The 27420-nt window shown below is 33.0% G+C and overlaps 2 protein-coding genes across 7 annotated transcripts in view; one reads left to right on the forward strand and one right to left on the reverse strand.

The window, feature by feature from the left end:
- Positions 1–5429, forward strand: part of FAM13C (family with sequence similarity 13 member C) — a 113703-nt gene extending 108274 nt beyond the window's left edge. For all 5 annotated transcript variants that reach the window (XM_079138141.1, XM_079138142.1, XM_079138143.1 and 2 more), the window contains 2 exons: positions 1205–1306; positions 3883–5429. In XM_079138141.1, the coding sequence (XP_078994267.1) occupies positions 1205–1306; positions 3883–4006 (226 nt within the window). In that variant the 3' untranslated portion in view covers positions 4007–5429. The remainder of the gene's footprint in view (positions 1–1204; positions 1307–3882) is intronic.
- Positions 5411–27420, reverse strand: part of PHYHIPL (phytanoyl-CoA 2-hydroxylase interacting protein like) — a 133171-nt gene continuing 111161 nt past the window's right edge. For both annotated transcript variants that reach the window (XM_079138156.1, XM_079138155.1), the window contains exons 2-5: positions 22524–22720; positions 21433–21607; positions 18831–18948; positions 5411–6474 (exon numbers count right to left, since the gene is read on the reverse strand). In XM_079138156.1, the coding sequence (XP_078994282.1) occupies positions 5940–6474; positions 18831–18948; positions 21433–21607; positions 22524–22720 (1025 nt within the window). In that variant the 3' untranslated portion in view covers positions 5411–5939. The remainder of the gene's footprint in view (positions 6475–18830; positions 18949–21432; positions 21608–22523; positions 22721–27420) is intronic.

Raw genomic sequence — 27420 nt, forward strand, 5'->3', positions numbered from 1 at the left:
CTCTCTAAAAGGAACTATCCAGCAGAGAGTAGCTCTAAAAGCCTAATCTGATTGTCCTCTTAAGTGGAGAAATCTAGAAGACAAAAAAGTTAGGAGCTGCAGCTCCCAGTAAAGTTCTGAAGATGCCATAAATGTTAATATTCAATTTGCTTTAATCAGATCTCTTTTTAGCAGGCTTCTGGTACTAGTTTGATCGACCCTTAGCAGTATGTGAATCAGAGCTGGCCTTTGAAGATGCTGAACCCAGTGGAGTTAAAATCCTGTTGGGTCAACAATTATCAGAATCTGTATCCTAGCCGGTTAAATTTAGATGAGATGGTTTCTCCAGTGTAGGAATCCTCTTGGACTTAAGTAAATAAGTTGTTCTTTGTCTCCTAATAGATCCTCAGTCAGGAGCTATTTGCATTTTCATTAATATTATCATTATTCAGTAGCTTGTATTCTCTTGATCATTTGACCTTCTTTGGTTTATACATTACAGTACAGATTATTAATTTTCTTTAGCATATTAAATAGCCTGATGAGTTTCTATACCCAAATAGGGATGAGGTAAAACCAAGAACCAAACAATTAAAAAGTGAGGTTTTAACCTGTTTGAAAACAGAAAATCTTTTTTTTTTTTTTGGAGGAAGTGGGGTTGACTGTTCTGAAATCAGTGAAATTTTTTTTAAGAAAATGCCCATATATAATTTCAGATTCTCCAAAACAATATATAAGTTCTAGAATAAGAGAATTTGCAATGGAACTACAGCTTTCTTCTGGGTCTTAGTTTCATTCCACAGAGTTCTGTCATTCTACCCATACTGTAGATTAAGGAGAGAATTTTCTTTAAAATCTTTTCCTCCTTTGTCTCTTGTTCAGTCTATCATCCAACTACTGATGAGTATTCCTTCAAAATATCTGTTTCCTGCCTTCATTGCACATTGCCACTGATCTCACCATTTCTTACAATGGACTCAATCCACTTGCCTCTTTTCTGTCCTTTCTCCTTTCCCACATCCTTTCACTCAGGTAATTTCCCATGCTTTTGAGTTGCCCCTGTAGCTAGGTTGTATGTATGCCATACTTATTCAAGAGATGCTTTTATGATTACAACACTTTTCAATCATAATATATTTATTTTTGCTGAAGAGAAAAGTCTGCCCATGATATCTCAATTATGTCAGTGCTCATTAGTGGTAAATATATATTTTACCTGATATAGGCCTGTACTTCTTGATCATCTTCGAGAAACTAGGGCTGACAAGAAGAGACTGCGAAAAGCCCTAAGAGAATTTGAAGAACAGTTTTTTAAACAAACAGGAAGGTAAGTGTGGGCAGATTTTTTTTAAGTTAAAATTTCCCAGATAACTACTGTTCAGAATGAGCTGCAATGTTTTGCAGACCAGTGATATACAAAATATAAATAATTTCCACACTGACTTAGACTTTGAATTTTTCCAATTCAACACTCCATTAATGTTGTTATTAGGGATATTTTGTGGGAGGTTGTAGCTTTCAAGTATGACGACAATCTTTAAGAAATAAATGAAGAACTGTAGGCAGGCGCGGTGGTGCATGACTATAATCCCAGCAGCTCGAGAGGCTAAGGCAGGAGGATCATGAGTTCAAAGCTATCCTCGGCAACTTAGGAGACCCTGTGTCTAATAAAAATACAAAAAAGGGCTAGGGATGTGGCTCAGTGGTTGAGTGCCCTTGGGTTCAATCCTTGGTACCAAAAAAAAAAAAAAGAAAAGAAAAGAAAGGATGAACTCTTAAAAAAAAAAAAAAAAAAAAAAAAAAACAACTCTGCATAACCTTACTGTAACTGCTGAACTTATTTAACTTAAAAAAAAAAAAAAAAAAAACTTGCTTTTTCAGCTCATATTACTTCCTCATTCATAGTTCACAAGCCCTACTTATTTAATACTAATTATTTCTTTACTTTAAAAATCTCCTTTAAATTCCAGGATGTACCCCTAATTATCATTTCAGGATTTAGTCAAAAGATCATAGCCAGTCTTTTGATCCCTTAAATATTTAGCTATATCCTCTATCTATACTCTATTTTTATGCCTCAACCTAAGTCGTCTTATACATTCCATTAGTTTGCTTTAATTTTTAGTTTATTGCTTTATCCACTTTTATAAGCTGAAATGATTTGACTCCTGAGATCATTTAGGAAGTTACAAAAGTCATAAGGGCCTAACTTTCCCAAAGGGACAAAGTTATTAAATGGAAGAGATGAGATTAAAATTATTCTTTTGTATTTTAGAGCATAAGCATTACAGTCAGTGCCCTGATGAAGAAGGGACTATTTTCCAAGCACACCTTGAAACATTCAAACTTGATCTACTCACCTCTTAGTCCTTGGCAGCTTTTCCATTTCAGGTCATCAGTGGCCCTACTAAGCGAGAAACTTTTTGCATTCAGACTATACAATGTAATTCACTCAGGTGTCCACCTAAAATTGTTCTTTCCAGTGGATTGCTACAAGTCTAACATATCTTTCTGATTATGTTAACTATGTGAGAAATGTCATGTGTTAAATTTAGATGATTTGTTTTCTTCTTCCCTACTTTTTTCTTTTATAAAACATTCATGCAACTTTCCTTTCAAAACATTCCTTGATATAAGTGGTTTTGTCTGGACTGTCGTTCTCTATTATGCTTTGAGGACATATGTGACTTGTATTAGAAATTCTGATCTATGCCTTTTTAAAGGCATTCTGTGTGAATTTTTCATTCAGGGAAATATCAAGGGAATTATTTTTGTATTCTAAACAGTCACTGCATGACTAAATAGTCTAAACAGTCTTAAAATAAGTTCACTTTAAGATGTGCATACATGCTTTTCATAACTTTGAATTCCTAAAATAAATTTACATTTTTAGCTGTTTGAACCCAGGATTCTACCTTAAAGAGTTGGAAAATTCCCATAGTATTGGTAGTCCTACCTAGTAGATTTACAGTGTTACTTGGCATCCCCTTTGACATATTAGAAGGTTAATTTTTGGGTTTTCATCTAGCATTCTATTGTGTATCTGAGTCCTAAACCCACTTCTGATATACCTGTATTTGGTTATGAAGTTGTATGCCCTCTTGTGGTGACAGCATTTCATCTAAATATAAAAGTGGTAATTTATCACAATTAAAATCAAACAGTTGAATGTCTAGGAAATATGGACTGTAATCTTGCTTTCCTAAGATATTTTATTGGGAAGGCTTAACCATCCATAAAGTAAAATAACAATGCAAATGATTACTAAAAGTTTTATGGCACTGTAAATGTTCTTGGTAATAGTAGACTGCATACGTATAAAAATGTATGCATTGTTACATATCTTAGTAGAATTAGTGTGAAGAAAACGACTGCAATTTAGACTCAAATTACTTCAGTCAAAGAATAGTTCAGTGATTCTACTACACATTAGCAGAGATGTATTATTACAAGAACATTTGGAAATGTTTCAAATTTATATGGTAACCATTGAGTATATTTTCTTGTCACCACAAATTTATGAATTATTTATGTGATAAAATTTCTCTAGGGTTTTCACGTTGACAATTTTAATAATTTTAAGACTGAACATTCTGCATTGGCATGGGACTGTGGAAAACAGTGGGAAATGACTAGGAAAGGACTAACCTTTGTTTTTTCTCAGATCTTTTCACTAATCCTACTGTTATACACCTAACCACTAGACAGAATACCTATGACATTCATATTCTCACAGGGAACATTTATAAACATGGAAGAGTAAGTGAATGAAGGTGAAGAATGGATAAAGAAGACAATGTAAAAACCAAGTGGAAGCTGCTACCCCGTACTTTCATGTATGAATTAAAGTATATGTAATGACTTGGTTCATTATGAATTAATAGATCATATTTTGTTTTGCAGAAGTCCACAAAAAGAAGACAGGATACCAATGGCAGACGAGTACTATGAATACAAGCACATAAAAGCCAAACTGAGATTATTAGAGGTCCTTATCAGCAAGCAAGATGTGGCCAAAACTATTTGAGGCTCAGGAAATGTCTATGATCACTTTCACCCAAGATAAAGTCAACCATATTTCCCTCTGCCACTCTTGCTAAGTAGTTCTGACATAATGAAAATGGAAGCACTTTAGTTGTAGTATTAGCTATTTTTAAGATGGGATAAAGTGTAATTATATATAAGAAGGGATTTACGTGGAGGAAAATACAACAGATAACCATCTAACTGGGGAACAAAGATATTGATTTCGAGGAGAACACAGTCAATATAATTATTTCAAAATGCATCTAATATTTTATCAAATCTAAAGAGCATATAGTTGGGCCACATTTGGTAGGGAAAGTTTATTTAGTGTCCAAAGATTGTTTAAATTGATGTATGGAAAAAAGCATGTTTTTTTTTTTTTTCTTCCTGAGGAAAAGAAATTCTGCTTTTCATGAAAGACAACAGCTAGTACAAAAATCATTTTAAATTTCTAATCAGCTTTTAAGTGATACAACATTGACTACCTTGTCCCTTACGTCTGTTAGACTTTCAATATCCTAGAATGTACTAGAGTGTGTCACTACTAATATTTTATTTCTATATAAAAATAGCACATTCTTTTATGTTATTTGAAATTTTACATTTCTGGTTACCAAAGTTCATTCTGATAGCATGTTCTTTGTGAATTATCTTTTGTCTATAACTGACAGATGTTTATATTAAAATAAAATCTTAAAATTTTAAAATAGGTATTTTGGATAGATGTGTCTGTAGTATATAATCTAATGTGACCATAGTATTATTACTAATCTTTTTGTTTACAAAAACTAAAATTATATAACTATTTTTCCATTGGGAATATGCATTTTTCTTAATGTTCCAAGGTATATACTTTGTAATGTGAAAAAAAATTTTCTCATGCACTGTAGTTATTCATTCTATACAAAAATGGAAGGTTTGGAAACTGTTATGACACCTAGGGAAAGAAGCCAGAATATTTTATTTGCTTCATCAACATTAGTGTATTGTTTTGTTATTTTGTACTAAACTGCTTTTTTATAAAAACAAGTAACAGGTTGACTTTTTCTCTCATGTACAAATCATGTTTGTATTTCTATTTTCTGTACTGTTTAAACATGATGAAGAAATTCACATTTTCAGAGTTTGGATGGGAAGAATATTGATTTCAGAAGCAGGCTATTTCAGAGGCTCATTATTTTCTCTGTATTTACCTGATATAACTTTTATGAATCAGAATAATGTCCTTCATAACTGTTTAATTGAAGTCATCTACTTGTAACAGGACAAATACACAACTATTTGAGGTTTACAAATCACATCTTTGATAAGGGAAATGATTTCGTGACATGTATACAATTGCTATTAAAATGTAACTATATATTCTATATGATTGTAAATATTTTATACAACAATACAAATAAAATATTTTTCTATTATATTTATTATGTTGAAACACAGTAGTTGTTTCCTGTTAGCTAATATAAATAACATAAATAACACTGTCAAACAACAAGTTGGAAGTGCTGACAATTCTAGGCTTCAAGATTTAACTCATGCTGCAATTACACCCTTTCATGCGGTTTGGAGTTATCCCAATATTTGTTCAGTAGATTAAAATGAATGCATATTTAAACACCATTTATAAGCCATTATTTTGTATTTTGCTAAAGCGGTCTATAATTGTTTTGTTATGTTTGGCATAAAGTAAAAATAAAAGATTGCAGCATCTAGGCAAATAAAGTGTCAGAAGGAAAACATCATTGAAAGTAGTGGGAAAGGTGGGAATAGGAAACACTAAAACAGCTCTGAATGAAATTTGAAGTGGTAGTTTACTTTTGGTGATAGCGGCATGTGCATGCTTCGGTGGAAAAAACATCTGATGATAAAAATGGACAACAGAGAATGCTCCTAAGGGAATAAAAGGGGCTGAGTAGGAACAAGAAAAGTGGGCATTAACGTCCAACACTGATATTACAGGTTTTGCAGCTGGGATCTTTCTTTGCATTTGCAGTAGACAAACTCATGAGCTGATGACCAGTGATTTCTGCCACGGTGCCCAGAGAAAGATCCACAGGGTCAGTAAAAATGATTTCTAAAATAACATCCTGGGCATGGTGGTAAACCAGCACCCCATCTTCTTCTGTACAGGTCAAAAATTTATTATCCTTGGAATTTAGTTGTGGAAGGCGCAGCTTACAAAATTCATCTCCTGGTGATCCCACAGGGGCAATAACAAGAATCACATAATGATAAGCAGTGTACATACAGTAGAAGTCCCCAAAGTACAGGTTAGTGTTGGGGTTAAAAAGTTTTTCTGCTGCAATCTCAAACCTGTATCTTCCATAAGGTGAATCCTGGGGTGGCTTCCCAGTATTGAATTCAGTGCTGCAGCTGAAGAAGATGCCTTCTAATTTTCCACTGATAGGAGAGCCATGGCTACCACTGTTATCTTTGACAGAGGGTTGCATAGCATTCCCATGGTGTTCTCTGGAAGAAAAAATGGCCACTTTAGTATAGTAGTGGTAAACTTAACTGATCTTTACATATCTATGCCCAAATGTAAGTCTTCTACTGCTAAAAGTCTGAATGCTCATCCTATCAGACCAAGGGAATGTATCTTTTGATATTACCTATAATGGCTGAATTCTAGCCTTGAACTGAACTAAGGATCATCTACAAACCTTGGGAGATTTTTGAATTTCCAGGAGAATTTTAAATTTCCAGGACAGAAAAAAAAAAACCTAAAAGCAAACAAGAATAGCTATATTCATATGAAGACTTAAAACTGTAAAGAGACAAATGACATTGGTAAAACAATTTTGTAAGTTAACTGCAAAAATGCACCCAATGAGGGACCACTCAAATATATAATGCAAGTATTAGATCCAAAGGGAGGGAAAGACAGACTCTAATATAGTAATAGTTGAGGACTTCAATGTCCTACTTTCCTAAATGGTCAGATCTGACAGGAAGTCAACAAACAATTGAGATAAACCATAGTACAGAACCAACCTAACAGAGTTACAGAAATTTCATCCAACTGCAGCAGAATACACATTCTTCTCATCAGCACATATAAGATTTTCCAGGACAAATCATTATAGAGAGAGAGAGAGGGAGAAGAGAGTGCCACAAAACAAGTCTCAATAAATGTAAAATATGATTCATATGTATTTTCTCAGACTACAACAGAATAAAATAATCAACAAAAATAATGGAAAGTATTCAAACACATGGCCAATGGGTTGAAAGGGGAAAAAAAATTCTGTGAGATACAGAAAAAGCAGTAGAGAGGGAAGTTTACAGCAACAAATATATACATTAAAAAAAAGGAAAGATCTCTAATAAACAACCTAACAGTTCACCTAAAGGACTTACAAAAGTAAGAACAAACTAAACCCAAATTAGTAGAAAGAAAAACAACCATCAGTGCAGAAAAAAAAAGATCAATGAAGCAGCAAGTAGGTTTTTTTTTTTTTTTTAAAGTATAAACAAAATTGAAAAACCTTTAACTATAGTAAGCAAGAAAAAAAAGACCCAAATAACTAAAACCAGAGATGGAAAAGGGGAGGATCATAAGGAAGAATTATGAGAAATTATGTGTAAACAAACCCTGATAAACCTAGAAGCAATGGATAAATACCTGAGCACATACAATCTACTAATATTGAATTAAAAAGAAACAAAATCTAAAGAGACCACTAATGAGACAGAAGCAGTAATCAAAACTTCCCATCTAAACAAAGTTCAAGGTCCGATGGTTTTAATGCTGAAGAAGAATTAATTTCGATTCTTAAATTATTCAAAGAAAAAAAAGAAACTTTGCCAACTCTTCACAAGGCCAGCATTATCTTGATATCAAAAAGAAAGAAAATACAACAGAAAACTAGACTCCATCTCCCTAATGAACATACATGTAAAAATTCTCAATAAAATAACTACCAACTGAATTCAATAGTACATTAAGCAGATAATACACCAGGATCAAGTCCAATTCATCCTAGGGAGGCAAGGATGGTTGAACATATGCAAATTAACACACATGATCAACACAACAGAATGAACAAAAAAACATGATTTCAAACGTGGAAATAACATTTGATAAGACTCAATGTCCCTTCATAGTAAAAACTCTTAAGTAAAGTATAGAAGGAACATACCTCAAAATACTAAACAGCATATATGAAAAACCCACAGTCAATATCACTGAATGGGGAAAAGCTGAAAGTGTTTCTTCAAAGATCAGGAAACATACAAGGCATCCACTTTCACTACCTATATAATATAGTACTGGAAATCTTAGAGTAATTATGCAAGAGAAGTAAAGGCCATCCAAATTAGAAAAGAAGTTAAATTATCCATGTTTGTAGATGACATGATTTTATACATAGAAAAACCTAAATATTCCATCCAAAAGCTGTTAGAACTTTTGAATGAATTCAATAAAGTTGCAGGATAAAAAATTAACATAAAACATGAACATTTTTATACCAATAATGAACTTGCTGAAAAAGGTAAAGCAATCATATTCACAACAGCTACAAAAAAATTTAGAAATAAATTTACTGAGGTAAATGATCTCTATAATTAAAATTATAAAACCTTGTGAAAGAAGACTCAAAAAATGGAAAGATCTCCAGGATTCATGGATTAGAATAATATTGTCAAAATGATCATAATGTTATCATAAAGCAATCTGTAGCTTCAATGCAATTTCCATCAAAATACCAAAGACTCTTAACAGAATCAGAAGAAAAAAATCCTAAAATTCATAGGGAACTACAAAAGACTGAAAATAATCTGGAGGGAGAAAAACCAATACCTTATTTTTTAACATACTATAACAATATAGTAAGAAAACAATTGTCCTGGCATAAAAAATGATATAGACAAATAGAACAGAATTAGAGACCCCGGAAATTAAACCATGTTCACAAAGCCACCTGATTTTTGACAAAAGCACCAAGAACATATAGTGGAGAAAAGACTGTCTCTTCAATAAATAGTGTTGACAAAATTGGAGACACACACACACACACACACACACATATATATGTGGTAAAGAATGAAACCAAATCCCTTCCTCACACTCTACCCCAATATTAACTCCAAATGGATCAAAGACCTAAATGTAAAACCTGAAACTATAAAATAAGAAAACACAAGGGAAACACTTCAAAACATTAGTATAGGCAATGATTTTTCAGATAGGTACCCCAAAGGCACAGGCAACAAAGTGAAAATAGACTAATGTAATTATATTAAACTAAGAAGCTTCTGCACAGCAAAGGAAATAATCAACAGAATTAAGAAAACCTATAGAACGGGAGAAAGTATTTGCAAATGATTCATCTGATAAGGGATTAATATTCAGGATATATAAGGAACTAGAAAAAAACTAAAGACAAACCAAAACTTCCCCAAATAATCCAATTAAAATGGGCAAAAGAGCTAAACAGATACTTCTCAAAAGAAGATATACAATGGTCAACAAACACATGAAAAAACACTCAATCCAGTTATCAGGGAAACACAAATCAAGACCCCAATGAGATAATATCTCACCCTACTAAGAATGGCTATTGTCAAAAAGACAAAAACTAACAAATGCAGGCAAGAATGCAGGGAAAGGAGAAAGCTTATATACTGTTGGTGGGAATGTAAATTAGTAGTCATTACTAAAAACGGTATGCAGATTCCTCAAAAAACTCAGAACTGGGATATGATTCAGCAATTTCAATATTGGATATATAGCCAAAGGAGATGAAATCATTCTATCAAAAAATACTTGCATCCCCGTTTTTATATATGTATGTATTTTTGGAATTGGAGATTGAATGCAGGGGTGCTTTATCACTGAGCTACATCCCTAGCCCTTTTTATTTTGAGAAAGTATCTTACTATGTTGCCCAGGCAGGTAGAGAACTTATGATCCTCCTTCCTTAGCCTCCTGAGTTAAGTAACTGGGATTACAGGCATGCACTACACCATGGTCAATCAATGTATATTTTAAAAATATTTTATATTGAGGCATTAATTATACATATTCATTGTTACCTATTAATACATGCACACAACATAATTTGGGCAATTTCATTTCTCAGTACCATCTCTTTTTCTCCCTTCCTCTCCCCACAACACTCTTGCCCTCCTCTACTCTATTGGTCTCCTTTCTATTTTTATGAAATTCTCTTCCACCCATACTTTTTTGCCTTTTTTTTTAATCTCTCGAGCTTCCACAAATGAGAGAAAACATATGACCCTTAACTGAGTTTAGTTTATTTCACTTAACATAATGCTCTCAAGTTCTATTTATTTTCCTATAAATGACAATTTCTTCTTCATGGTTGAATGAAGCTCCATTGTGTATATATATATATATATCACATTTTCTTTATGAATACTGAGGCTGGTTCCATAACTTGTCTTTTCTGTGAACTGTGCTGTTATAACCATAGGTATATATGTATCACTACAGTATGCTAATTTTCAATTCTTTAGGATAAATACCAAGGAGTGGTATAGCTGAGTCACATGGCAGTTCTATTCCTGATCTTTTAAGAAACCTCCATACTGATTTTCACAATGGTTGTACTAATTTAGTCTCATCAACGGCATATGAAAGCTTCTTTTACTTTTCCTATTCTCACCAGCATTCATTATTACTTATATTCTTGATCATCATCATTCTAACTAGAGATGAAATTTTAGTGTCATTTTGATTTGCATTTCCCTACTTGCAAAAGTTGTTAAACATTTTCTCATATATTTGCTGGGCTTTTGCATTTCTTGAGAAGTGTCTCTTTAGTTCATTTGACTATTTATCCTTGATGATTTTTGGTGTTTTTGAGTTCTTTATACATTCTTTATATTAATGCTGTGTCAGAAGAGTAGATAGCAAAGTTTCTCCCATTCTATAGGCTCTCTTCTCATGCTCTTAATCACTTCCTTTGCTGTACATAAGCATTTTAATTTGATGCCATTCTATTTTGTTAACTTTTCACATATTTCCTGAGCTTTAGGAGTCCTACTGAGGAAGTCATTATCTGTATCTATATGTTGGAGTGTTGACCCTACATTTTTTTCCAGCAGTTGCAAAGTTTTTAGTCTTATTTCTAGCTTTTTGATCCATTTTAAGTTGACTTCTGTGTAAGATGAGAGATAGGGATTTAGTTTCTCTTTTATACATATGGATATCCAATTTCTCCAGCACCATTTGTTTAAAAGCATGTCTTTTTTCCAACATTATATTTTTTGCACCTTTGCCAAGGATCTAAAGACTATATCTATGTCATTACCATGCTTATTGCAGCATTATTCACAATAGCTAAAACATAGAATCAATCTAGATGCCCATCAGTGGATGTATGGACAGAGAAAGTAATGAATATTATTCAGCCATAAAAATAATGAAATTCTATCATTAGCAGCAACATGGATGGAACTGTAGGTCATTATGTTAAGTAAAATAATACAGACATAAAACAAATTCATGTTCTCACTCATTTGGAGAAAAAAAAACTTAATCTTGTCAAAGAATGTAATGGAATAGTAGTCACTAGAGACTGGGAAGGCAGAAGGGAGGGAGAATGTAAAGAAGTTCAAGAAGAGAAACCAAAACACAGAAAAGAGGAATTAAGTTTTTTGTTTTTGTTTTTCCCTATAGCACAGTAGTGTAACTATTGATTAAAATAATCTAACATTCCAAAGTGACTAGGAAAGTATGACATTCCCAACATATGAAATGATTAATGCTGAAGAGATGGATATGCTTATTACCCTGATTTGAGTATTACACAGAGTATAAATGTATCAAATTCCCATAATATACCCCCATAAAGATGGATAAATATATCTTAAAAAGGAATTTTAAAAGTAACAAAGGATTTTTATTATAGTTTGTAACAGAAAAATAAGATCACTTGATGGTACCTCCACTCTATAGACTATAAGGTAGTGATTAAAATAGTTAAGATATGCATTTTTAAAGCAAGTTATAAAACCACATTTATAATGTCCACTTATATAGAAAGAGAACCCTAACCATTTACATTTAGCAAAAGCCCTGGAAGTATTCCAAACACATTGTTCAAGTGATTACCCAAGGGGAAAAGAATGGGGAAGCAGCAGCTAAAGATAAGACTTTCATATTTAATCTCCACACGTCCGTCTAAAGAGCCTATGTAATTTTAATAGTTGCATAATTTAAAAAGCAATTAAATAAAAAAGAAAAAAAATGAGTGCTGTCCATTTATGTTGGCACAAAAGTGTTTTGTTTATTCTGTTTGGCTTTTTTAACCATGCACCGTTTACAAATTTAGTAAATTTTGCTTTAAACACTGATGGATATTTACTCTTTACCTCATTCCTAGATGCATTCTTCACCTCTTTTGCGTACCACTGTGGCCTGAGAATTTATCATCCAATTATTCTTTGTCCTTTGGTCTCTCCATTTTAGTTATACCAATGGGAGGTACCAGCAGATCTAGTGTCTAAGGAGGGAAACCCTTGAATGTGTCTCTCTTACTTCATGTTTCAGAGCCTGGTAGTTCTGGCATGGCTGGAGTCTTCTATAAACTACATGTCTCTGTCTACTGCTTTTGCTGGATTGACTCCCTGCTCTTTCTGTTCCCAAGAATGGTAAAACCCTTTAACTTCTGATTGTTTCTGATTGCTTTATTATGCCGTATTAGTTCTTAACCTTGCAAACACCTTTGTGACTGGTGTTTTTGTTAAATTTCCTCCAGAAGTCCTTGAGCACGTCTTTGTTTTCTTGCTATCCCTATCAGCATGACTTGAAAAGTTCAAGCTACCAATGAGGCAAAGAAAGATTTCCCCAGTCACCATGCTTCTTAAAGAGTCTGTTAATCAGTGAGATATGCTCAGGATCTGCTGATGACTTTAGAACAGCCAACGGTCTCAAATTCCATCACCTGAAAACTACCTAGGGAGCTTATTAAAAATGAAGATTCAAGAAAAGACCAAGACTCATGAATAGGAAAACAAGGAGACATAAGAAATGCATGCAGTGTGACAGTATGCATCCTAGGTTTTACTCTGTTGTTCTGTCTTACTTCTGATGTTTTGAGATTTCCTCTTTAATTATTTTGTTCCTGTCCTAGCAACTTCCTTTTGTCACTCTTTCAGGTTAGGTTTTCTGGTAACAAATTCCCTTAGTTTTCTTTATCTAAGTATGTCTTGATTCCCCTTTACTCTTAAAGGGTATTTTCACTTCAAATAGGATTCTCGGTTAACATTAACAGTTCTCTTCAGCACTTGAAAATACTCTGCTACTTTTTTTCTGGTTTCCATGGTTTCAGATGATGGTGTCACTCAATTTTCTTTTTTTTAACTTACAGATAAGGTGCTTTTTTTCCCTATTACTACTATGAAGATTTTTTTTCTTTTTTCTTCAGTTTTCAGGCAATTCTGATATACCTTGGCATGGATTTCTTTGGGTTTATCTCATTTGGGGTTTTCTCAGTTTGAATCTATAGGTTTAGATTGTTAAATTTTGGGGATATTCCAGGTAATGAATACTTTTTCAGTCCCATTCTCTTTCCTTTCTCAACACTGATGACATGAATATTAGATTTGCTATAGTTTCACATGTCCATCATGTTCTGGTTATTTTTTTAAAAAATCAGTTTTATATCTGTAGCTCAATTTGGGTAATTTCTATTCTGTCTTCAAGTTTACTGATTTTTTTTCTTTTTGATTCTGCTGTTCAGTCTATCCACTTGGTTTTATATTTACTGTGTTTTTTCAGTTGTAAAAGTCTCATTCTTTGTATATTTTGTCAGTAGCATATTAGTTTCAATTTTGCAATTGATTATTGAAACATGTTTATAGTGGCTGCTTAAATAACCTTACAGATAATTCCAAGTCTGTGTTATCTTGGTGGTAATATCTTTGATGATTTTTTTCTCATTCTGGTTATGACTTTACTAATTCGTGGTATGATAAGTAAATTTCAATTGTATCCTGGAAATTTGAGGTATTACAGTGTTGTAAGACTCCGGATCTTATTTAAATCTGGTACTTTAACAGACCTCTCCTGACTATGTACTAGTAGGGGGAACAGAGAGTACCATTTCACTGCTGTCAGATAAAAATGAAAGTAGAAGTTTTCCATTTAGCCTCCAATGACATGAGGTGATGGAAGGCAGTTACTACTAGAAGAAGGTGGAAGTTTAGGTTCTTACTGGGCCTCAGCTAACTAGATCTAGCTGGGAAAGGGAGGATGAATATCATTACTACTCTCCATGTGGTCTTCACAAATAAGGTAGTGGTAAGCTTCATTGGCTCTGGGGAGTATTAGGAAGTCTAGGCTTCCAATTCAGCATTCTCTGGCACTATTCTAGTGCGTGGGGTAGGGATGGGTCCCCTTCTACCAGGTGTGAGAGAGTAGATGTTCTAGAAGTTCTCCACTTGGCTTGGTTGGAAGGTATGTGATTCCAGTTTTGTTCTCCTCCACCCCCAGCACAATGTTTGGCTAAAACAGGGCAGTTACTGTCTAGAAAGTTTCTGTATTCAAGGCAGCTGCTTTCCTGGTTCTTTGTATAAAATGAGAAGACTGCTTTTATTTTATTTTATTTTTTAAATTTTTGGTCTGTGCCTATTGGCATTTCTAGATTGCCAGCTTCTCCAGCACCAAGTCCAAAATATAAGAGGTAAAAAGAAAACCCAGGAGAGGCAGGAAGATGGCAGAATAGAGGAGTCGCTTCTATGGCAGATCTGTGGTGAGAACCAAGAAAAGCAGACAGGCAGCTTTTCAACAATGCAGGCAAATTATCAAGAATTAGGGGGGTCTAGCCGGGCATGATGGTGCACACTTGTAATCCCAGTGGCTTGGGAGGCTGAGACAGAAGGATTGCGAGTTCAGCAATTTTGTTTTGCTGGATTGCCAGTCTTAGCAATGGCAAGGCACTAAGCAAATCAATAAGATCCTGTCTCTAAATAAAATACAAAATAGGGCTGGGGATGTGGCTCAGTGGTTGAGTGGTTCAATCACCAATAATCGCCCTGCCCCCCCAAAAAAAAAGAATTAGGAGGGACTTTACTGGAATTTAATACTGGACACTAAATCAGATTGGGGACTCATGAGGTCTTACATAATAAAATAAGAGGGAAAGATCCCCAGCCACAGAGCCACACAGCTGCAATAGTGGCTGGAGGCACAAAGCAGAACAGTCACTATGTGAATGCAGTAAAAGAAATAAAGGAATTAAGGAACCCCTTCTTGTGAGGAAGTGGATAGGGGTACAAAGAACTTGGAGATCAGAGACACTGATTGAAAAAACAGTAAGCTGTGCTGCACAGCTCCATGTATGGGAGGGAAACTGCCGTATCTCTCCATGGCATGGAGGACAGCAGAAGGAACCATTTTGCAATCATGGTGCAGGAGCTGGCAGCTGGGGAAGTAATTTACTGGCAGAGCCAAGTCTGGCCCAAAAAATGAGCTGGTCAAATTCACACTATATGACAGAGAATGTGCCTAATTGACCAGAGAAAATCAACTGTGGAGAGAGGTTTAACACCGGGGTATGTTGGTTTTGGAAACCCATCTGGCTCCCCACCCCCAATATGCCACAAAGTAACTATTAGTAAATATAAAAAAATGGCAATAATACCAATAATATCCTGCATTCTATCAGATCATAATGGAATGAAATTAGAAATCAACAATAAAATAAAAATAGAAGCTACTCTGACACACAGAGACTAAATGATACACCATTGAATGGTGAATGGATAGTAGAAGAAATCAAGGATGAAATGAAAAAAAATATTTAAAGGTAAATGAGAATCCATTATAACATATCAAAATCTCTGGGACACTATGAAGGCAGTACTAAGAGGAAAGTTCATTGCATTGAGCACATACATTAAAAGAATAAAAAGCCTACAACAAAATGGCCTAACATTACATCTCAAAGTCCTAGAAAAACAAATCAACATCAAAAGCAGCAGGAGACAGGAAATAATTCAAATCAGAGCTGAAATCAATGAAGCTGAAAGAAAAGAAACAATTGAAAAAACTGACAAAACAAAAAGTTGGTTCTTCAAAAAAAATCAATAAAACTGATACACTCTTAGTGACATTAACAGAGAAAGAGAGAAAACTCAAATTAGTAAAATACTTGATGAAAAAGGAAATATCAATGGAAACAACTGAAATACAAAAGGTATTTAGGAACTATTTTGAAAATTTATACTAAAATAAAATAGAAAATATTGAAGACATTGACAAATTTCTAGAGACATATGACCTACCTAAACTGAATCAGGAGGTCATACATGATTTAAACAAAACAATTTCAAGTAAGGAAACAGAAAATGCCATCAAAAGCCTACCAATTAAGAAAAGCCCAGGACCAAATGGATTCTCAATCCAGTTCTACAAGAAGAGTTAACACCAATACTCCTCAAAATATTCCATGAAATAGAAAAGGAGGTAATCTTTCCAAACTCAATCTATGAGGCTAATATCACACTGATACCAAAACTAGACAAAGACACATCAAGGAAAGAAAACTTTAGACAAGTATCACTGATGAACATAGATGCAAAAATTCTCAATAAAATTCTGGCAAACTGCATACAAACACATATTAAAAAGATAGTGCACCACAATCAATTGGGGTTCATCCCAGGGATGCATGGATAGTTCAACATATGGAAATCAATAAATGTAATTCATCACATCAATAGACTTAAAGACAAAAATCACATGCTTATCTCAACAGATGCAAAAAATAAAAAAAAAATTAAAAAAAATTTGACAAAATGCAGCAGCCCTTCATGTTCAAAACACTAGAAAAACTAGGGATAGTAGGAACATACCTCAATATTGTAAAAGCTTTCTATGCTTTACATAATAAAGCATAATAAATGAACTAATAAATGAATTCAGCAAAGAAGCAGGATATAAAATTAACACCCATAAATCATATGTGTTCCTATACTTCCTATTGAATATGAAATAATAACTCTAGCAAATATATACACAGGAATTTAAGTTAGGAAATGTAACCTACTACTAATGACAGAGCCTCAAGTTTAAGGATATACAATCTCGCACAGAAATACAAGAATTCCTATACATATCTATGGGCCTTAGTGAATTCTTGAAGAGAAAAATTTCAGATACAGCAAGGAGTTTGAAGGACAATTAAGCTACCTATTGAACATGAAAAGCGGTAAGAAAGAAAGTGGTATTTTCATTTAAAGGAAGGGAAAAACAATATTCATTTTGGAATTCTTTTTGAGACAAAGAGATCTGAATGAGTTCATTCCTTATGGATTAAATCAGACTTTATGGTTTTTTCAAAACTTATAATGATTTGGAAAGTTTATCAGGTAATTCAAAGGTTCCTTCATAGTTAAGCATTCTGAATAAGAATACATTTTAAAGGGACTCTAACTAAGGAAATGTGTCCTGACTAGAATTCATAGCATAAAAAGAAAACAAAGATCCACTGAGGTAAAGGTTTTTAATAAACCATTATTAAAAAGCAATGTGAAAAATTCTACCAATTCCTTGGCAAGTACACTTGTTCATATATACTGCTTGAAAATGTAATTTACATGGATTTTACTACTTTTTCAGAAGGTCATCCTCTTCATCCGAGCCTGCACCTTTGGGAGGGATGCACATGGAGCAGTGAGGGAGGAAGGGGACACCCGTCTAGCCAGCCAGACCAGCCAGATCAACCCTGGCAATCAATGGGGTGGCAGATGTGCAGATCACCCTCACATTCGAAATTTACTACTATCATTATGGCAAATCCAACAGGGGCAAATTTTCCTCTCAATAAACACAGCTTTCATGCTACAATTTGGAATCATATGTATGCCATGTGTACAATAATTTTATCCATTTTCCATGTGCTATGTACATTATCCCTTTTTCTTCTTGGGAGAATCTTTGAAAACAGATGAAGCAAATATGGAAGACCAGTTCCCATCTGAAGGACAAATAAAATTGTAGAGAAATACTGACCTCCAGTGGCCACCTAAAATTGACATCAGCAATACTTCAGGAATATAAATCTAGTAAAATTATCTTGATTTAAGACAGAGAAGTATGAAGAAAATAAAAAGACCACCAAAGCTCCCTAAATATTTTTCATATATAGTCCTGTCAACTTAAGAATGCTTTAAAGTCTAAAGTGAGACCAAGACTTTTAAAAATGACAAAATTATAGGGATTTCTGTGTAAAAGTTTTAGAACTAATATAGTTCGTCATTTTGAAATCCTCAGTCTCACTTTAAAATATATATCTGCCTGTTTATGCTCCTGATGTTGTCTTCTATAATATGAAAATGTTGCAAATATTAAAACTATCTATGGGATAGAGTTCTTTTAACTTCTTGAGAACTGCTTCAAGGGAGAAACATAGGGAATCCTCAAAAATCCAGTTGAAATCACTACAATTCAAAAGTAAATAGAAGATTGTTCTCATGAATAATTAATTTTATCTAATGGCTAAGAGCTTTCAATTTAGGCAAAAATCTGCAAATCCCACCTGAATTATCATAATACTTCATGAAATAGTCATCTTTCTGATTCTCTCATTTTCAACGTCTTAAAGACATTCACAAAAAGGGAAGAACATTTAGTAGTGTGAGGTAGAGGAAATTTGAGTTAGTGAGAATCAGAGAAATATGTACAATAAATACTCATCAATCTAAGCGCCAGAGATTTAACACATTCCAGTCTAATAGTCATAAATCTGGAATTGCAATTTTACAGAAGTAGAGTAATGGGAAACATGAGCCTAGAATTTGAATCATTTTTAGTTAAAAAAAAAAAAACACTAATTTTTTTTTATTCTTACCGAATATAGTCAAAATATTCTTTGTGCTGGTTACGATAAAAAACAGAAAATTTAAGCATACGTCCTGAAATCACTTCAGCCTTCTCCAACAGCTGTGTTAGATGAACTTTTGAATAGTCTGTAATATTTTTTAAAAAAAAAAAGTCTTGTTATTTAAAATATATCACCAAAAGGATCAGCTACACACTTAATATATTGGATATTATTAATAATTAACTTTAGAGAATTCAACTAAGTAAGCAGTAAATTGCAATTGATAACAACAAACAAACATACATTCACTGTCTTCTGGCACATTTTTCTTTAGACAAGTGAGCTACATCCCTAGCCCCATGGTAAGGTTTATTTTGTTTCTTAGAATATTCCTGTTTTTTAACATCTTTGAAATTAAAGAAACAAACATGTTCAATAACTCTTTATTATCCAACGTCCATCAGTACTACAACATATTTTCTTCAATCAGTTGATAAACTGAATGAAAGAAAATTATAATCTGCAAGCAAAAAGCAAAGCTGGAAGTAGAAATAATAATGCTTCATTTATTTTCTAAACCCCTGAGATTCACAAGGTAGAGTAAATATGGCTGTTTTATTGACACAGAAATTGAATCTTGTCAAAGTTTAATGATTTTGCTCAGTGTTCACATAGCCAGTTACTTTGAGACTCTGTTTCTGGCTCATAGCTGATGGTCTCTAAGTACAAAAGATCTTGAAAATCTAGTAGAACTGTTAAAGTAATTTGATACTTTTTAATAAACTTTTTGTTTTGAAAATTGAGAATTATTGTCAAACTCTGCAGCAGAAACTAAGGAAAATTTTGGTCCATAAAGATTACTAAAAGACTTCCCAAACAGACCAACCTAGTTAAAGAGATCATGGAAGCAGAGTTTGTTTACTTACCCTTTACCAGCTCAACCAGAATTTATTTATATTAGAGCATATTATATACAAAGCACTATACAAAATTAGATAATCAGATTAAAAGATAAAGATATATTTCTTTCCTTCAATGAACTGACAATTCATAGGAGGAGATATATATTGTCTATATACACAAAAATGACACTATTATGGTGAGTATTGTTTTATCTCTGTTGCAAACTAGAAATAGATTAATCTGTGGCATTCTATTTTATGTTACTGTATCACATTGTATTTCCAATACCTTGTAGAGTGTCTAGCTCACAATGTGGGCTCAATAAATTAGATGTCTAGATTAAAATATAATTTATTCACAATAGTTTTCTCAAAATTTAGAGGTCAAGTTATGAATAAAGTTTACATAAAATAGTCCTCAAATAATTCTGACAAACTCAAACTATAGCTCTGAACAGCTTAAGCTCCTCTTAGATTTTACTCATGAAAATAAAAAGGTCAAATAATTTATGGAAAATATTATGGTGCATTTAAAAGTGGGCAGTTTATCATTTTTAGTAGAATCACAGGATGTACATGATGAGCTACAGGGAGTTTCCACTCTAAAAGAAAGTAACATAGATAACAACATGCACTTACATAGTTAAATAGATTATCGAATAGAATGAATACATGTACATGTGTGTGCACATGTGCTAGCTATTTCTGAAGTGAAAGGGTCTTTCTTAAACAAAAAAAATAATAATAATACTTCAAACCCTTCTCTAATGTCAAATGGGATTTTAGCAAGTAAACTATAGTTCCTTTTAGTGACAAATACCATGATACTGTTTCATGTAGTCATAGAGAAAACTATAGACATTATAGGTTGAATATCACTTATCCAAAATGCTTGAGACCAGAGTATTTCAAATTTCAGTTTTTGGATTTTGGAATATTTCCATATCACTGAAGTTGCATTCCCATTCCACAAACCTAAAATGCTCAAGAATTCAAAAAAATTTTAGAGCACCATGTTAATGTTAAAAAATGTTCCAGATTTCAGAGCATTTCAGATTTTATATTTTCATACTTGGGATACTCAACCTGTGACACATGGAAGAAGAGATTGTGCCTTTTTGTCTTATTCAGATTGAACCTCCCCAGTAGGGCAGGCTCTTTATATCAGATTTCTCAATGCCAAATGGCTATTAAGGTACTTTTTAAGGAAGCAAAGTCACACAAACAGGACACTAGTTTAGAGCTAGCTTTTTCTTAAGTTCCTGCAGCACTCAAGTGAAAAATCCAACAACATTTCTGCTAGTGATTGAGACCTGCCTCTATTCCCCTATATTAGAGAAGTATGTTATAATTCTATTTTCCTTCCTTCAATCTGTGAAAATGAAACAAAAAGAAAATGAAGCTCAAAATATGTTGAGTACATTATCAAACTGCATGAATTTTTATTTACAAAGCTTTCATTGTAAATAAAATCAAACTATGTATGTAGCAAAGAAGTAATATGATGACATCACTCAAGTTTTACTACTGAGAACCCCAGTTCCCTCCAATCAAATAATAATCAATATTATTTGATGTTACACAATGCCCCTGACAATTCAAAACTACCCTATGCAATACCTATTCACTTTATAATTACAAAACCGAAATATTTCTTGGTAATTAGCTTTGTGGGAATAATTAAGGTTTCATTTCATTTTCCCTGTATTTGTACCTAGTTTTCTTACCTGCTGTGCAGAATTCTATAATTTCACTCCATTCAGACACAACATAATCACCATCAACTTGTTTTGAGGCAGTCTGCACTGCTACTGTATATTCAGTTCTTGGGCTCAAAAACCAATGTCCACGGACAGTCATAGGCAAGGGAACAGCTTTTGCCACCAACTTTGTTGGAACATCCTAAGAAGGAAAAAGGAAGAATAGGAAGGATAAGAAGGGAAGAAAGGGATAAAAAGGAAGGAAATAAAAAAGGTGGGAGGGAGGGAAGGACATTCAAGAGTAACTTTAGCTAACTGTAAACCAGAGAATCAAATTCCTAACTAACAGAAGAATTTACCTATTTAAATATACTTTACATAAAGGTGAAATTCACTGTGGTATATTCATATATGTATGCACAGAAGTTTGGTTAGGTTCAATTCCACTATTCCTCCCTTTTTCCCATCTCCCCTCCCTGCCCCTCAAACCCCTTTCTCTACTCCACTGATCTCTCTTGTTTTCAAGGAATCCCCTCACTCACCTTTTTCTCTCCCCACTTCTTATTTTGGTTGAGCTTCCACATATGAGAAAAAAACACTTGACCCTTGAGTTTCTACCTCTGGCTTATTTCACTTAGCACGATATTCTCCAGTTCCAATAATTTACCAGTAAATAACATCAGTTCATTCTTCAGGGCTGAATAAAACTCCACTGTGTGTATAGTGTGTGTGTGTGTGTGTGTGTGTGTGTGTGTGTGCGCATGTGTGTCATATTTTCTTTATCCATTCATCTGTTGACTGACTCCTAAGTGGTTCCATAACTTGCTATTGTGAACTGTGCTGCTATAGATACTGCAATGCCATAATGCCCATATCATTATGCTGATTTCAATTCTTTGGATACATATCAAGGAATGGTGGTTGCATTCATTTAACAATAAGCAAAGCATTTCATTTTCTTCCAAAATACATAAGAAGTACAGGGTTTTTAAATCACATACAATTTTTATTCTTACCAGTGCTAAGTTATCATTATTAGAACATTAGTCCTTCTTTTAAAGTGTCCTCATACTTACAAATCATTTAAGATGCAAACTAAATATTTGTTAGATTTTTACCTTGTGTTTAAATTTGTTGGAGTTCTTGTTCTCTTTCTTGTTGAGGTCAATGAAATAGTGTGTAATTCGGTCTTTGGATTTTGAATCCATTTCCCATGAAATCTTGAATGAGTCACATGTAATATTGCTTATTTTGATGTTATGTGGTACAGGAAGTTCTTCCATCTCTGCTATGCCACTGTCTTGTGATTTGTTACCTACCACAAAAAAATACACAGAATCTAATTAATGGATTTTTCCAGTTTGGGAAATCTCTAGCAATGTACGTATTTCTGAACACAATTCTCTAATTACTAAATCTGGGATTTCATTTCTTCTTGAAATAATTTGAATGATAATGATCATAAAGGATGTTTATAAGCTTGTTTTATGAATAAAAAGCAGAATGACTTAATCCTCGTATTCTCTACATTTTCAATTTACTTGCTCAATTTCTGCTTTATACAGTAAAACCAAAAACACCGATGATTCGTCTTTACAATCTATGAAAGATTAGTCTTAAGTGGTTAGGTTTCTTCCAAAACGTACCGAGACCATTTTCCCTACACGATCAATTCTGCCCTTAAGTAGTATTGGTTTGTTTTAGCTAGATGACTTCATAAAGATGTTGATAATGAAGGGGTCCAGTTAAACAAAGGAAATATTTTTATAAAACTGTATGAAGTAGCAATAACAGACTATACAGTTGTTCCTCCTTTTCATTTTGGAAGTATTACATAGAAATAGCATGTAATGGTTCTACTATATAACAAATAATATTGAAGACTATTTACTTACAATGTACTCTGTTAAGGATTACTCTAGGAATATTTTCCCCGTGGTATCCTAATAAATTTATTTTTGGGTGCTGAAACAATAGAAAAGTTCAAAAGAAAAAACAAAAATATGATTGCCATTTTCACTAATCATTAAAATCTTGAAAAAACTGATCCAACATCTGGTAACTGTAAAGACTGTCTCTGTACTTTCACTTATAGAAATTGCTATCACTTTGGCTGACAGTATAAAGCAGGACAAGACTGATGACATGACAAAAAAAGAAAATTCAGATTTGCAGAGTTTATTTCATGTATAGGAAGACATACTGGAGTCAAATTCTACTCCATTTCTTCCTACATTCTCCTTCCCCAAACTAATATAATATTCAATGCCCCCAAGGGGGGGAAAAAGGAATTGTTAATAATGTGATAAAAATGGTAGGTCATATATGAATCAGCCAATAATTTAATAGAATAAAATATCAAACCTTAATAAACAATAATTAAAAATAACAACAATGAAAGCTACTTTGCAGCAATACCTTCCACTTTCAGATGAGATTGTTCTCTCTCCTCCACACTTCCATGTCAATCACTGATATAAAATGTTAGACAATTCCCAACTGTATTAAATATTTGAACTACACTGTCTCATCTCAAATTTTATTGTGATCAGAGGAAACTGATGGCAGTTGAAAACTAATTTCAAAGCAACTTAAATTCTTCAATTTTATTTCTTAAACAATAGCTGAAAAATCCCTTTCTTCTCTTACAAAATTCCCTCACACTTTAGTTTCTTCACATTCCCTCTTCAAGAAACTGTCAGTAACTCACCTACCTTTCATTTTCCTCCCTATCTAGTCTCACAGATAACCCAAATTTGCTTCTGGCCTAAAGTTTTTCAAAAAATAAAGGAATAGAAAAAAGTCTAACTGGAATCCTATCATTGGAGCTGAAAAATCAAAGGTAATACACTCAAACATAAGCAATTTTTCTCTTATTTTGAAAAGCTCACATTTCAACCTACTACTCTAACTGAAGTTATCTTTAAAACATCAGTAACATTAATGAAAAACTTTCTGGACTTGAATGGCAGAAATTCTGTATCTCTTCTGCATTACACTATGTCCATATAATTTCACAACTCAGTGAAAAAATAATTAAAATTGTTATTTAGGACCATACAGGGGAAAGTAAAGCTCTTGCATTTGATCCAATTTAACAAAAATACAATTTCAGTATATGACACTATCAAAGATATCATATTTTTCCATTTAAATTTCCACTATTATCTTAGTCAACTTAAAGTAACAAATAATTGATATTTATTTCATAAAATGCTTTGTTTTATACATTTTTCTTTAATTGTTAAGATTTGAGAAAAATTATTATCTTTATTAAAATGTGGAAATCTTTGCTCAAGTAATATTATTCCATTGGGGGCAATAAGAAGATTTTGTTACATCAATAATCTTCATCTTCCTGCTACTTATCATAGTCCCGATTCTTAACAAAACCACTAGATTAACTACTTCTATTGCAGCTTTCTTATGGGGTAGAGGAAGTAAATAATTTAAGGAAATCCTATGAGTAAACATGTAACTTGTTTCTTCCTCATACTCTGTAAATCAATTTTTATCTGACAGATTTTGAAATAAGGGACAAAAAGCAATGACTCTGTCTATAAAAACTAATGAAACAACAGTTAGCCATATCACACTAATATTCAATAACCAGTCCATAATATCTTAGTTCTGTCAATCAAATAATACTTCCAAATGTAGCTCTCTATTCTGTATCCCTAGGAAGATTTCATCTTAAAGATAATTCTAAATACCTTTCTCTACTCTACATTCTAAATTATTCTGATATCTGTGGTTACACTACTGATTAGTGATACTGAATGCAGAACAAATAAATGGCTTCATATACATTTGTCTATCTAAACAAACTTTTACACTGAGAATTATACTAATAATATTTTATATATGACTTTTTACTCACTGAACTTAAAACACCTTACAAAATGATTATCAGATGAAAAAACAGCTGTTTTAAGATATAATTCATATACCATACATTCACTCATTTAAAGCACACAATTCAATGGCCTTTAATAGATTCACAGCTATGCATTCACTCCCATAATCAACTATAGAAAAAATTCCCCTCCAAAGAAACTCTACATACTTTAGTCATTGTCCCCATCCATAAACATGCCCCTTTCCTTCAGCCCTAAGCAATCACTGCTTTATCATTTATCTTCATAGATTTACCTACTCTGTACATTTCACATGACTAGTATAATACCATATGTGCTCTTTGTGACTGGCTTGTTACATCATCCATATTACATACATCATGCCTCATTTGTTTTTATTGTTGAATAACAGTCCATTATATGGATATGCCACTTGTTATCTATATATTGATCAGTTGATATACATCAGGTTTTTCCACATTTGTGCTGAAATAAATAAAGCTGCTATGTGTACACGTCTCAACTCTCTTGGGAGTGGAAGTGCTGGGTCATGAGATAACTCTATGTTTGACCTACTGAAGAAATGACAAAACTATTTTCCAAAACTGCTGCACCATTTGACATTCCCTCTAGCATTGTGTGAGGACTCTTACCAACACATAAATCTATCATTTTTATTACAGTCATCCTTTGCCCTTCAACCTTCTGACATGAGGATAAACTGCTCATCTCCTCTAGAGGAATTGAAGCAGACACCATCTTAAAGCAGAAAGTAGTTTTCACTGTACACTGAGGCAACTGGTGCCTTGTTTCTGGACTTTCCAACTTCCAAAACTGTGAGAAATTAATTTCTATTATATAAATTACTCAGCCTCAAGTATTTTTGTTATTGTAGCACAAGTGGACTAAGACAATCTGTTAAACTATTGTTATTTGTTACTAAACTTGCCTTACAGATAGCCAATAGAAGCCCTTCAAGCTGGTTCCTGTGTCCTTTAGGCATGGCCCCACTATTATATAAGTACTTTTTCACTTTCTTCTTTTAACAAGGTGTTCTAGCATATTTTGTACTTCTCTGCCGAAATCAACCATTTCTCTAAGAGTTATGAGTCATTTTAGCAGAGAACAGCAGTCATTGCTTCTAGGGCCTCTCAATAGCTAGAAGAGCTAGAAAATATATGCATATGTATATTTCTAAACTTAAATAGAAGACTACTACATGAGTCTATAGTGATACCTTCAATTCCAATCCAACAGCAGAGATTTCATTACATTCTCCCCCCTTATGACCTCTATAATTACTTCAAATGTATGAAAACTGGTTCAAAGGATTCACAATTTATTTACTTATTTGCTTTACAAAGAATGCATTGATTTCTGAATTGCCTAATTCATTTCATTATATACTAACTATAACTGGATCAATACCATTTACAATCATTTTTGTCTTTGGTCTGAGGATAAATAATCAAATTACTATTTTCAAAAATTTGGAAAAACCTCAAAAATAGTTTTTAACCTCGAAAATATTAGTAAGTAATATGAATGTTGAAGGGTTGAGATAATTTTTCTGCTATCCATTACTATGAAATTCTTCAACATTAAATGAATACATGTAAATTAAATCAGTAAATGAAGAAGGGGTGTTAACTATAAATTTTTTTCACTTTTTCCATATGTTAGAAAATTTCATCATATTAAAAATAAAATATAAGATTTACTCTTTAGTGTCATTATTATTCACTTAAAATTCACTTAAATAATAAGCATTTAAAATTAAGGTATAATTAAGTGTAAGTATAAATATATTTTAATAACTTCCATTACAAAGTCAGAGATAGTCTGCTGAAGGAAAACACCTTCCGTTTCCTTAAAATAACTTAAAAATATTGCAGTACTTAGAAAATGTTTTTATTAGTGCATTATAATTATATATAATAGTGTGGTTCACTGTGACATATTCATATATGCACATAAAATAATTTGCTCAATTTCATTCCCCAGTACTCTCTTCATCCTTCCCTTGATCCCTTTCCTCTACTTCTCTGGTCTCCCTTCTTTCACTTTAAAAATTTTTTTGCATTATACATACAAGTGGGATTGTGATATACTCATATATAATAATGCAGTGATATATTCATACATAATACTGCAGTAC

Source organism: Sciurus vulgaris (genome assembly GCF_902686455.1).
Source record: "Sciurus vulgaris genome assembly, chromosome: 4".
In the NCBI taxonomy this organism is placed as follows: Eukaryota; Metazoa; Chordata; class Mammalia; order Rodentia; family Sciuridae; genus Sciurus; species Sciurus vulgaris.